The sequence below is a fragment of the Coregonus lavaretus genome (assembly GCF_964263955.1).
Source record: "Coregonus lavaretus genome assembly, chromosome: 29".
NCBI classification, from domain to species: Eukaryota; Metazoa; Chordata; class Actinopteri; order Salmoniformes; family Salmonidae; genus Coregonus; species Coregonus lavaretus.
The window spans coordinates 6,326,505-6,339,445 of NC_140016.1; the positions used below are offsets into that span (position 1 = coordinate 6,326,505).

The window sequence follows — 12,941 nt, forward strand, 5'->3', positions numbered from 1 at the left end:
CGCATGACTGTAAGTCGCTTTGGATAAAAGCGTCTGCTAAATGGCATATTATTATTATTATTATTATAATGCCATCCACTTGAGGTGTCTGGTATATTGAGGGGTCTGTAGCATCTGTGGCACCAAAGGGCCTAATGTATGTCAAAGTTACAGTAGATGTTTTGTTACTCCTCTCTGCAATGAAAAACTTTGTGCAATATATTTGATCTTGTTCTATAGGTCTCAAACCTGTCGCCATAACTGCTCTTTTCAACAGTCTTGTCAACACTCCATGTACAAAACATATTTATATCATGTTTATATAAATCCGTTTTATTGTTATTGTGAGACAAAACGTCAAAGGCAATTAAAAACTGGAGAAAAAAAATGTGTATTTACTTTGCATTGTCAAGCTTGAAAGTAGAAAATTGTACCCAACCACCAATCTACATAGCCAGTTCCCTGTTAAATATTTACATACAGTATCTTCATATTTCACAATACATTCACCAAGTTACGACATTAAAGGTCCACTGCAGCCGTTTTTATCTCAATGTCAAACCATTTCTGTGTAACAATTAGGTATCTTACTGTGATTGTTTCCAATTAAAATGGTAAAAAATAAACAAAAATAGCTTCTTAGCAAAGAGCAATTTCTCAAGCAAAGGACTGTCTGGGAGTCCTAACTGGACAAGCCTAATGGGAGGGATATGTAACATGAAAACTAGCTGTTATTCGCAGAGAGGTTTGAAACTCTTATTTGTTATTGGTCTATTAACGTATACCGCCTGGTGATGTCACCATGGAAGGCCAGAACTCCCTTCCACCAAAACAGGCTGACATTTCAGGCAGTCTATTCAAAGAGCTCTTACACTACTAAAAGGGAATTATCATACTTTTCACAATTTCACAGTATTATTCCAACCTCATAGTGTGGAAATATATATAAAACACAGGAAAATCATGTTATTGACTGCAATGGGCCTTTAAGGAGAATTAAAGGCAAAAAAAAGGTGGACATGCAAACGGACGGAAGATTCAACTATATCAGTAATATGATCATATTATTATCTTTACCAACCCTAAACCATAGAATAACTGCCATAGTATTCCAGTGTTAACCTCATTCAATTCAGTAGGATCCATACAAAGGTATGAAAACAAAATCTGACCCATGGAAATTCATGTCAAACTAAAGGTGCAGTGTCCCTGTCTGTTAGCAGATGACAGGCCTTGATGGGAGAGAGCAGTTCTATCAGCCATCCAGTCTTGTCACCTCTGTGGCCGTGAAGGAAAAGAGACAAGGAAAGGAAGCATCCTAGAAGACGTTGGAGTAGCAGCTCTCACAGTGGACGGTCCCTTTGTGCAGGAACATGTTGAACAGAAAGTCTCCCATTGGCTTACTGCAAACACCACACTGCAACAACAACATAGCATATTGTTAATGTAACACAGCCAAGACTATATGAACGCTTCGGCTTAGTTCTAGTCTGCAATAATTTTACCTGCTAGCAACACGGCTGCTACACCACTGAAACAACCACTTTTACAACTACCGCAGCCACTACAGTTGATACAGGGTCAAAGTGTATAACCTATAAACATGATTGTAACCAGAGTTTAACATATAACATGTTAATAACCAGGTTTAGTTACCTTGAAGCAGGCCGGGTGGCAGGAGATGTTTAGGTGCTCGATGGTGATCTTGGCATCGTTGCCCACCTGCTCTCCACAATACGTACAGGCAGACGTCATGGCAGACCTAGTAGATGGGGGGGGGGGGGGAGGGGGTGTTCAGCATGGGACATAGCTCTATTGGTCAAAGCCTGTATCTACAAGTTTCCAGCCAAGGCAAGACAAAATGGTACGCGTTTCCAGGGTTATTATAGTTTTGTGATTTAATATTAGTTATTCGTTTTTAGAGTTTTATTTGAAGTTTAGTTTCAGTTGGTTTTCAGACTTTATTTACACTTTTTTATTTACTTTCAGTTTAATAAAAGCATTTCTGTTTCGGTTGTATATTATTTAGTTTCAGTTTTAGAAAGTAGCCTATTGGTGAGAGGCTAGGAGCCATTTCTGTTGTAGGCCTATAGTTTATACATAAGGTGATAGACATAACATCTCTGTATCTGTATCTGTGACAACATGAGCAGCGCCATTGAGGCCATCTCCATTTTGAAGTAGTACATTTACTTCTTCACTAGTAAAATGAATTGGCTGATCCCTCCTGATGACCCGGCTGTCACGACTCCAACCGGGTCATCATGTCATGCCAACCGGGTCATCGGGATGAAGTTGGGAGTCCCGCTCAGTTGACTAAATCAAAATGGTGAAAGTCCTCAATGTCGCTACCCATGCAAACACAGGCTTTTGGCCACTAGACTCCATACAACTCCGTGGCCTGGAAATAGGTTTGGTTAGGTTTAAATTATAAATCAATCCTAATGTGACTTGGATTTAAAGGATAAGTGCCTAGACTGGTGCAAGAAATATAGTGGAAGGAAACTCTCTTGCCCATGTTTACACCAAACCAATGCTTTTTAAACTTTAGTAGCAGATGTCAAAAGAATCGAGTACCTTTACCGTTATCTGACAGACAGAGAGAGGAAGAATCAACAGATTAAGTCATGTAATATTAAACATGTCTCACTGACTAACCCCATGTCTCACTGACTAAACCCCTTCAAATAGGGTTACTAGAAACAGCTGAAACAAAAGCAGCAAAAACACTTCTTCACAAATCTATCAGTTCATAGCCTGCCAGCCAGCCAGTCAGCCAGTCAGCCAGCCAGCCAGCCAGCCAGCCTGCCAGCCAGCCAGTGGGAGATTTTCTGGTTTAGAACTCTTGGGATGCAGGGGCAGACACCAGATCCAGTCCTACAGGACACAGCTTTGGATAAACAGCCATCCTGCCAGAACTGGAGAGGTGACTCTGTAAACATACCCCCCTTTACCTCTTCCAGGTATTTCCACAGCTCACACGGGGCACTTAATGCCCTGCCAGGTAACCCTCCGGCTGGACAGTGACAGTGATTCAGTATGCATGCAAAGCGCTCACACAGTGACGTCAGGAGGACCTGTGCCAACTGTTTTGCAACAGTAGTGACTGCAAGTGTACCTCAAGGTTGAGAAGGCACAGCAACACATCAGACAGCGACTGGCTGTCAGTTTGAAGTTGGTCGGTGTGGATTGCGAACGGCTCCAACAATTTGACAAGCTGTTCTAGCTTGGCCCAGTCACGCTCTGTGCTCACCCTCGGATTTCTTCCCTGTTAGCTAGTGATCGCTAATGACAGTGATGCACAAGCTATGTCTATTTGAAACATCGGCATTTACCTGCCAGATTCAGAAGCTCGAAAACCACATTAGGAAGAAAAAAAGCTTGAAAACCCCATTAGATTTTTGGCCAAAGTTTACATGAAAAAAAACTCTAACGTTTATTTTTTCAGTCAAAGATAATAGTTTTCATTTTTATTTCAGTTTACTAAATCGTTTTTCCAATTTTATTTTTATTTTAGTTTCAGTTTTCATTTACTATAATAACCTGGGCGGCAGGTAGCTTAGTGGTTAAGAGCGTGGCACCAGTAACCGAAAGGTCGCTGGTTCTAATCCCCGAGCCGACTAGGTGAAAAATCTGTCGATGTGCCCTTGAGCAAGGCACTTAACCCTAATTGCTCCTGTAAGTCGCTCTGGATAAGAGCGTCTGCTAAATGACCTATTTTTTTATTTATTTTAACCTTGGTGTCCATACCACTTCTTTGCCAATCTGAAGGAACCGGATAGGTGTAAGCAATAAAGTTTGATTTGAATATGGAGATGACCCCACTCCACCCATCTAGCCTTGTAGCTTCCTTCTGCCGTGTTGATTACACCTATCTGGGTTCCTTCAGATTTGAACAACAAGGGCCTAGGAGTTGTTTTCAAATGGAGGAGTGGACAAAGTATTGTTACCTGGTGGAAGAGGAGGGGCTGCTGTAGAAATGGCTGCTAGAACTAGACGTTACATAGTCAGGATCGTCTCTAGTGTTGTGTTTGGTTAGGTCTGTAGCATTCACATACTCCTTCAGATACACAAAACCCCTGAGAGAGAGAAGGGTGGGGGTGGGGGGTAAAGGGTTGAGAGAGAGAGAAACTTATTGTAACCATCACATTGATAGTAACCATCACTACTATGGTAACTGTTATTACTCACTGTACTTCTAAAGTTATACCCCCATCCTTCTCATGATTCACTCACTTCTTGGACTCAGTGTCTGGTGACTTGGGTCTCTGGTTTGCAGAACTGTCCAAGGTGCTGGAGTAGGAGTTAGAACTAGAGGAAATAATATTGTATACCAGACAGTGTGTCAGGGTAGATTTGTTATTATGGGTGAAATAGAACATAGCAGATCAATAGAATGGGACAGGAAAACACAGGACAGGCTATACTGCTACAGTGAGGGGAAAAAAGTATTTGATCCCCGGCTGATTTTGTACGTTTGCCCACTGACAAAGAAATGATCAGTATATAATTTTAATGGTAGGTTTATTTGAACAGTGAGAGACAGAATAACAACAAAAACATCCAGAAAAACGCATGTCAAAAATGTTATGAATTGATTTGCAGTTTAATGAGGGAAATAAGTATTTGACCCCCTCTCAATCAGAAAGATTTCTGGCTCCCAGGTGTCTTTTATACAGGTAACGAGCTGAGATTAGGAGCACACTCTTAAAGGGAGTGCTCCTAATCTCAGTTTGTTAGCTGTATAAAAGACACCTGTCCACAGAAGCAATCAATCAATCAGATTCCAAACTCTCCACCATGGCCAAGACCAAAGAGCTCTCCAAGGATGTCAAGGACAAGATTGTAGACCTACACAAGGCTGGAATGGGCTACAAGGCCATCGCCAAGCAGCTTGGTGAGAAGGTGACAACAGTTGGTGCGATTATTCGCAAATGGAAGAAACACAAAAGAACTGTCAATCTCCCTTGGCCTGGGGCTCCATGCAAGATCTCACCTCGTGGAGTTGCAATGATCATGAGAACGGTGAGGAATCAGCCCAGAACTACACGGGAGGATCTTGTCAATAATCTCAAGGCAGATGGGACCATATTCACCAAGAAAAAAATTGGTAACACACTACGCCGTGAAGGACTGAAATCCTGCAGCGCCCGCAAGGTCCCCCTGCTCAAGAAAGCACATATACAGGCCCGTCTGAAGTTTGCCAATGAACATCTGAATGATTCAGAGGAGAACTGGGTGAAAGTGTTGTGGTTAGATGAGACCAAAATCGAGCTGTTTGGCATCAACTCAACTCGCCCTGTTTGGAGGAGGAGGAATGCTGCCTATGGCCCCAAGAACACCATCCCCACCGTCAAACATGGAGGGTGAAACATTATGCTTTGGGGGTGTTTTTCTGCTAAGGGGACAGGACAACTTCACCGCATCAAAGGGACGATGGACAGGGCCATGTACCGTCAAATCTTGGGTGAGAACCTCCTTCCCTCAGCCAGGGCATTGAAAATGGGTCGTGGATGGGTATTCCAGCATGACAATGACCCAAAACACACGGCCAAGGTAACAAAGGAGTGGCTCAAGAAGAAGCACATTAAGGTCCTGGAGTGGACTAGCCAGTCTCCAGACCTTAATCCCATAGAAAATCTGTGGAGGGAGCTGAAGGTTCGAGTTGCCAAACATCAGGCTCGAAACCTTAATGACTTGGAGAAGATCTGCAAAGAGGAGTGGGACAAAATCCCTCCTGAGATGTGTGCAAACCTGGTGGCCAACTACAAGAAACGTCTGACCTCTGTGATTGCCAACAAGGGTTTTGCCACCAAGTACTAAGTCATGTTTTGCAGAGGGGTCAAATACTTATTAGCCTCATTAAAATGCAAATCAATTTATAACATTTTTGACATGCGTTTTTCTGGATTTTTTTGTTGCTATTCTACCTCTCACTGTTGAAATAAACCTACCATTAAAATTATAGACTGATCTTGTCTTTGTCAGAAGGCAAACGTACAAAATCAGCAGGGGATCAAATACTTTTTTCCCTCACTGTATGACCTCACAGTTTCTCCTGGATAACCTGTATGTACTATGACCTCACAGTTTCTCCTGGATAACCGGTATGTACTATGACCCTCACAGTTTCTCCTGGATAACCGGTATGTACTATGACCTCACAGTTTCTCCTGGATAACATGTATGTACTATGACCCTCACAGTTTCTCCTGGATAACATGTATGTACTATGACCTCACAGTTTCTCCTGGATAACATGTATGTACTATCACGGTAGACAACTCCATTGTGTCCTCCTCCCAGAGTGCAAGGAACCTTGGTGTGACCCTGGACAACACCCTGTCGTTCTCCGCTAACATCAAAGCGGTGACCCAATCCTGCAGGTTCATGCTCTACAACATTTGCAGAGTACGACCCTACTTTACACAGAAAGCGGCACAGGTCCTAATCCAGGCACTTGTCATCTCCCGTCTGGATTACTGCAACTCGCTGTTGGCTGGGCTCCCTGCCTGTGCCATTAAACCCCTACAACTCATCCAGAATGCCGCAGCCCGTCTGGTGTTCAACCTTCCCAAGTTCTCTCATGTCACCCCGCTCCTCCACACACTCCACTGGCTTCCAGTTGAAGCTCGCATCTACTACAAAACCATGGTGCTTGCCTACGGAGATGTGAGGGGAACGGCACCTCCTTACCTTCAGGCTCTGATCAGACCCTACACCCAAACGAGGGCACTACGTTCATCCACCTCTGGCCTGCTAGCTCCCCTACCTCTACGGAAGCACAGTTCCCACTCAGCCCAGTCAAAGCTATTTGCTGCTCTGGCACCCCAATGGTGGAACAAGCTCCCCCACGACGCCAGGACAGCGGAGTCACTGACCACCTTCCGGAGACACTTGAAACCCTACCTCTTTAAGGAATACCTGGAATAGTATAAAGTAATCCTTCTACCTCCCCCACCCCCCCCATAAAAAAAAGAAGAAAAAAAGTGGTTGTCCCACTGGCTATCATAAGTTGAATGCACCAATTTGTAAGTCGCTCTGGATAAGAGCGTCTGCTAAATGACTTAAATGTAAATGTAATGTACTATGACTCTCACAGTTTCTCCTGGATTCATCTTTAGTGTCCCCAAAATATCACATGTATTTGGTTTCCTATCTTACTACCAATAGATTCCTTACTATCATAGAGTCCCTACCCTATCTCCAACTACAACATGCATTAGGTTTCCCTTACCCCTTCCTTAGCACAGCAGCAAAGAGAATGTTGTAAAGATTTAGAGGAAACATGAAGAGATATTAAGATGTTGCTGTGTAAGACAGATAACATGATACACTCACCGGTCCATTGAAGGCTCTGGGTCTCTGTGATGGAGAGACAGTAATATCAGTCAGAACATCCACTTCTAGAGAATGGCTTCCAATAGCCACACTGAGCACAGACGTCAATTCAATGTCTATTCCACGTTGGTTCAACGTAATTTCATTGAAATGACGTGGAAACAATGTTGATTCAACCAGTGTGTGTCCAAGTGGGTTCTCATCCAAGTCTCTAACTTGTCACTTCTTCTTCTAACTTGTCACTTCTCAACGGTGATGCTAAGCTGTGTGTCAATAGACAACCAGCTAGACTTTTTGATTTCACTTCTCTGTGATGCTAAGCTTTATGGCTCCTTATAAAGAGTATGTCTCCTTCTACCAGTCGTTCCCCCTTCCAGAGGTATGTAGATGAATGACAGGGATGATGTGTCTCTGGCTGCTTTACTGGCTAATAAAGGTGTGTTCTGACACTTCTTTCCTGTAGTGTTACCCTACCTTAACTGACCGACCTCTCCTCCCCTTCTAGTCATACTGCAGTTAACCATTACCTCACTCTTTCTTTCTCTATCGCTCTTTATTGGCATGGGAAACGTATGTTAACATTGCCAAAGCAAGTGAAGTAGATAGTAAACAAAAGTGAAATAAACAATAAAAAATGAACAGTAAATATTACACTCACAAAAGTTCCAAAATAATAAAGACAATTAAAATCTCTCTCTCTCTCTCTCTCTCTCTCTGACATGCTTCTAACATTATGCTGATAATGTTAGTAAATGATTAAAGGCATTGTGTTGTAAAATAAAGACTAGTAAGTCCTATAGGGATTGTAAAATGATAAAGGTCATACCTTTTCTCAGTCTCCTTCTCTTTATAGACAGTAGGTGCACTCCATCTATCCCATGGAGAATCACTCTCAGATGACCTACAACACACACACAAACAAACACAAACCATTAAGACATCATTCATACCACTCCCATAGCAAGATACAGTAACATCATGTACATAGTGATGGATGTAAAGAGATCAGTTTACTAGAGATGTAAGGGAAAGTGGTAACGGGTATATATCTGAACTATGTCCTATATACAGCAGCACCAGTTCAGTCTGTGGCTGAGGGTGTTACTGATGGAGGTTATAGAAAGAGGCTGAGGGTGTTACTGATGGAGGTTATAGAAAGAGGCTGAGGGTGTTACTGATGGAGGTTATAGAAAGAGGCTGAGGGTGTTACTGATGGAGGTTATAGAAAGAGGCTGAGGGTGTTACTGATGGAGGTTATAGAAAGAGGCTGAGGGTGTTACTGATGGAGGTTATAGAAAGAGGCTGAGGGTGTTACTGATGGAGGTTATAGAAAGAGGCTGAGGGTGTTACTGATGGAGGTTATAGAAAGAGGCTGAGGGTGTTACTGATGGAGGTTATAGAAAGAGGCTGAGGGTGTTACTGATGGAGGTTATAGAAAGAGGCTGAGGGTGTTACTGATGGAGGTTATAGAAAGAGGCTGAGGGTGTTACTGATGGAGGTTATAGAAAGAGGCTGAGGGTGTGTGTGTGAGGAGTGATTCAGTGGTGGGGGGTGGGGGATTTCCAGAGCCTTTAATATAGAGGTGGCTTACTGTTTCTGAACCGTGACCAGGGATACCTGTGGATCCTCCTGCTCCTCCTGCTCCTCATCCTCCTCATCCTCACTGACATGAGAGAACATAAAAGGCTTTTAGTACAACCCCCTGGGGTCATGGATGGATGGGTGGTTTGATGTGGGCTTGGGAGGTGGCAGTGTGGATCTATATAAGTGACGATCTGTGAGGAGGTTCATTCACCTCTTGTCTGTGGTAGTGATAGGGTTGACGTCCCAGGACCTCTTCCATGTCAGTCTGTAGAGAGAGAGAGAGAGAGAGAGAGAAAGAGAGAGAACACCACAGTTAGTCTGGAGACAGAGCTCAATTCTAACATTGGGGTTTACAAATATACACTAGTATAGGATGCACACAGTGAAACATTCAAATACCTTGTTGTGTTTGTGTCCCTGTCGATGGGGATAACGTCGTCTGCAAGGGCCTCCAACATATTTTCATTCACACTTTAAAACAGAAAACAGATTAAAACAGATAATTTAAAGCTCTGACTCGTCATGAGCAATGTGGATCCAAGTGTAAAAACGTCAATGAAAGTGATACAAGCACGTCTCTCAGTAGACAGGTACAGTATATCTATTTTATCTATTTATTTATTTTTGTACTTTTTAGCCCTTTTTCTCCCCAATTTCATGATGTCCAATTGGTAGTTACAGTCTTGTCCCATCGCTGCAACTCCGGTACGGACTCGGGAGAGGCGAAAGTCGAGAGCCATGCGTCCCCCGAAACACGACTCTGCCAAGCCGCACTGCTTCTTGACACACAGCTCGCTTAACCCGGAAGCCAGGAGGAAACACTGTACAACTGGTGACCGTGTCAGCGTGCATGCGCCCGGCCCGCCACAAGTAGTCGATAGAGCGCGATGGGACAAGGACATCCCGGCCGGCCAAACCCTCCCCTAACCCAGACGACGCTGGGCCAATTGTGCGCCGCCTCATAGGTCTCCCGGTCGCCACACAGCCCGGATCGAACCCGGGTCTGTAGTGACGCCTCAAGCACTGCGATGCAGTGCCTTAGACCGCTGCGCCACTCGGGAGGCCCCAGGTACAGTATATATAACAGGTGGTCTCTCTCAGTAGACAGGTACAGTAGATCTCACCTGGAGTCAGTACTAGGGGTCGGACTGTCAGGGGCCACTACCTCGGTCGAGACACTATATCTGTTGAAATAATATAATTATATGGTACTGTTAGAATGAAACACATTGAAGTACAATAGTAGTAGATTTAGTAGTGGCAGGTAGTAGTATTAGTAGTAGTAGTAGTAGTAGTAGTAGTAGATTTAGTAGTGACCGGTAGTAGTAGTAGATTTAGTAGCGGCAGGTAGTAGTAGTAGATTTAGTAGTGACCGGTAGTAGTAGTAGATTTAGTAGTGACCGGTAGTAGTAGTAGATTTAGTAGTGGCAGGTAGTAGTAGATTTGAAAAACAATTTCACACTGATTTCGCTCTGAATCACTAACATGACATGATTAATTCTGATCTCATTGACTTGTGATGGAAGGAGAAGGGTGCAATGTTATACTCTTTGAATGATAAACATGTGGAAAGATAGTGGAGAGGCAGACTGCAATTCAACCAAAACTGGTGTCCGGAAAGCCTGTGGCATTAGGAAAGACAATTGTTGTGATGTCAGACCCTATGTGTGTGTCATACTACATATCCTAGTAGTTTAAGATCAGGTGAGATGTTAGAGGATAGAGGGAGAGGGGGAGAGGGTAAAGATTAGAGACTAGGGGGAGAGGGTAAAGGTTAGAGGCTAGGGGGAGAGGGGGAGAGGGGGAGAGGGGGAGAGGGTAAAGGTTAGAGGCTAGGGGGAGAGGGTAAAGGTTAGAGGCTAGGGGGAGAGGGTAAAGGTTAGAGGCTAGGGGGAGAGGGTAAAGGTTAGAGGCTAGGGGGAGAGGGTAAAGGTTAGAGACTAGGGGGAGAGGGGGAGAGGGGGAGAGGGGGAGAGGGTAAAGGTTAGAGGCTAGGGGGAGAGGGTAAAGGTTAGAGGCTAGGGGGAGAGGGTAAAGGTTAGAGGCTAGGGGGAGAGGGTAAAGGTTAGAGGCTAGGGGGAGAGGGTAAAGGTTAGAGGCTAGGGGGAGAGGGTAAAGGTTAGAGGCTAGGGGGAGAGGGTAAAGGTTAGAGACTAGGGGGAGAGGGGGAGAGGGGGAGAGGGGGAGAGGGTAAAGGTTAGAGGCTAGGGGGAGAGGGTAAAGGTTAGAGGCTAGGGGGAGAGGGTAAAGGTTAGAGGCTAGGGGGAGAGGGTAAAGGTTAGAGGCTAGGGGAGAGGGGGAGAGGGTAAAGGTTAGAGGCTAGGGGGAGAGGGTAAAGGTTAGAGGCTAGGGGGAGAGGGTAAAGGTTAGAGGCTAGGGGGAGAGGGGGAGAGGGGGAGGGGGAGAGGGTAAAGGTTAGAGGCTAGGGGGAGAGGGGGAGAGGGGGAGAGGGTAAAGGTTAGAGGCTAGGGGGAGAGGGGGAGAGGGTAAAGGTTAGAGGCTAGGGGGAGAGGGGGAGAGGGGGAGAGGGTAAAGGTTAGAGGCTAGGGGGAGAGGGGGAGAGGGTAAAGGTTAGAGGCTAGGGGGAGAGGGGGAGAGGGGGAGAGGGTAAAGGTTAGAGGCTAGGGGGAGAGGGGGAGAGGGTAAAGGTTAGAGGCTAGGGGGAGAGGGTAAAGGTTAGAGGCTAGGGGAGAGGGTAAAGGTTAGAGGCTAGGGGGAGAGGGGAGAGGGTAAAGGTTAGAGGCTAGGGGGAGAGGGTAAAGGTTAGAGGCTAGGGGGAGAGGGTAAGGTTAGAAGCTAGGGGTAGAGGGTAAAGGTTAGAGGCTAGGGGGAGAGGGGGAGAGGGTAAAGGTTAGAGGCTAGGGGGAGAGGGTAAAGGTTAGAGGCTAGGGGGAGAGGGGGAGAGGGTAAAGGTTAGAGGCTAGGGGGAGAGGGTAAAGGTTAGAGGCTAGGGGAGAGGGGGAGAGGGTAAAGGTTAGAGGCTAGGGGGAGAGGGGGAGAGGGTAAAGGTTAGAGGCTAGGGGGAGAGGGTAAAGGTTAGAGGCTAGGGGGAGAGGGTAAAGGTTAGAGGCTAGGGGGAGAGGGGGAGAGGGTAAAGGTTAGAGGCTAGGGGGAGAGGGTAAAGGTTAGAGACTAGGGGGAGAGGGGGGAGAGGGTAAAGGTTAGAGGCTAGGGGGAGAGGGTAAAGGTTAGAGGCTAGGGGGAGAGGGTAAAGGTTAGAGGCTAGGGGGAGAGGGGGAGAGGGTAAAGGTTAGAGACTAGGGGGAGAGGGTAAAGGTTAGAGGCTAGGGGGAGAGGGTAAAGGTTAGAGGCTAGGGGGAGAGGGGGAGAGGGGGAGAGGGGGAGAGGGTAAAGGTTAGAGGCTAGGGGGAGAGGGGGAGAGGGTAAAGGTTAGAGGCTAGGGGGAGAGGGTAAAGGTTAGAGGCTAGGGGGAGAGGGTAAAGGTTAGAGGCTAGGGGGAGAGGGGAGAGGGGGAGAGGGGAGAGGGTAAAGGTTAGAGGCTGGGGGAGAGGGTAAAGGTTAGAGGCTAGGGGGAGAGGGTAAAGGTTAGAGGCTAGGGGGAGAGGGTAAAGGTTAGAGGCTAGGGGGAGAGGGTAAAGGTTAGAGGCTAGGGGGAGAGGGGAGAGGGTAAAGGTTAGAGGCAGGGGGAGAGGGTAAAGGTTAGAGGCTAGGGGGAGAGGGGAGAGGGGGAGAGGGGAGAGGGTAAAGGTTAGAGGCTGGGGGAGAGGGTAAAGGTTAGAGGCTAGGGGGAGAGGGTAAGGTTAGAGGCTAGGGGGAGAGGGGGAGAGGGTAAAGGTTAGAGGCTAGGGGGAGAGGGTAAAGATTAGAGGCTAGGGGGAGAGGGTAAAGGTTAGAGGCTAGGGGGAGAGGGTAAAGGTTAGAGGCTAGGGGGAGAGGGTAAAGGTTAGAGGCTAGGGGGAGAGGGTAAAGGTTAGAGGCTAGGGGGAGCAGGGGTAAAGGTTAGAGGCTAGGGGGAGAGGGTAAAGGTTAGAGGCTAGGGGGAGAGGGTAAAGGTTAGAGGCTAGGGGAGAGGGTAA

General features: G+C 46.1%; 1 protein-coding gene across 1 annotated transcript in view; it reads right to left on the bottom strand.

Annotated features, from left to right (window-relative positions):
• Positions 1-292: 292 nt before the first annotated feature.
• LOC311104991 (uncharacterized protein) overlaps positions 293-12,941 on the bottom strand; it is a gene marked incomplete at its 5' end in the record, with an annotated part of 13,387 nt that continues 738 nt past the window's right edge. The window contains 10 exons of the mRNA XM_084146977.1: positions 293-1,396; positions 1,636-1,741; positions 3,930-4,058; positions 4,216-4,290; positions 7,321-7,344; positions 8,147-8,221; positions 8,912-8,983; positions 9,116-9,169; positions 9,304-9,375; positions 9,535-9,699. Of these exons, the coding sequence (XP_084003103.1) occupies positions 1,298-1,396; positions 1,636-1,741; positions 3,930-4,058; positions 4,216-4,290; positions 7,321-7,344; positions 8,147-8,221; positions 8,912-8,983; positions 9,116-9,169; positions 9,304-9,375; positions 9,535-9,699 (871 nt within the window). The 3' untranslated portion in view covers positions 293-1,297. The remainder of the gene's footprint in view (positions 1,397-1,635; positions 1,742-3,929; positions 4,059-4,215; positions 4,291-7,320; positions 7,345-8,146; positions 8,222-8,911; positions 8,984-9,115; positions 9,170-9,303; positions 9,376-9,534; positions 9,700-12,941) is intronic.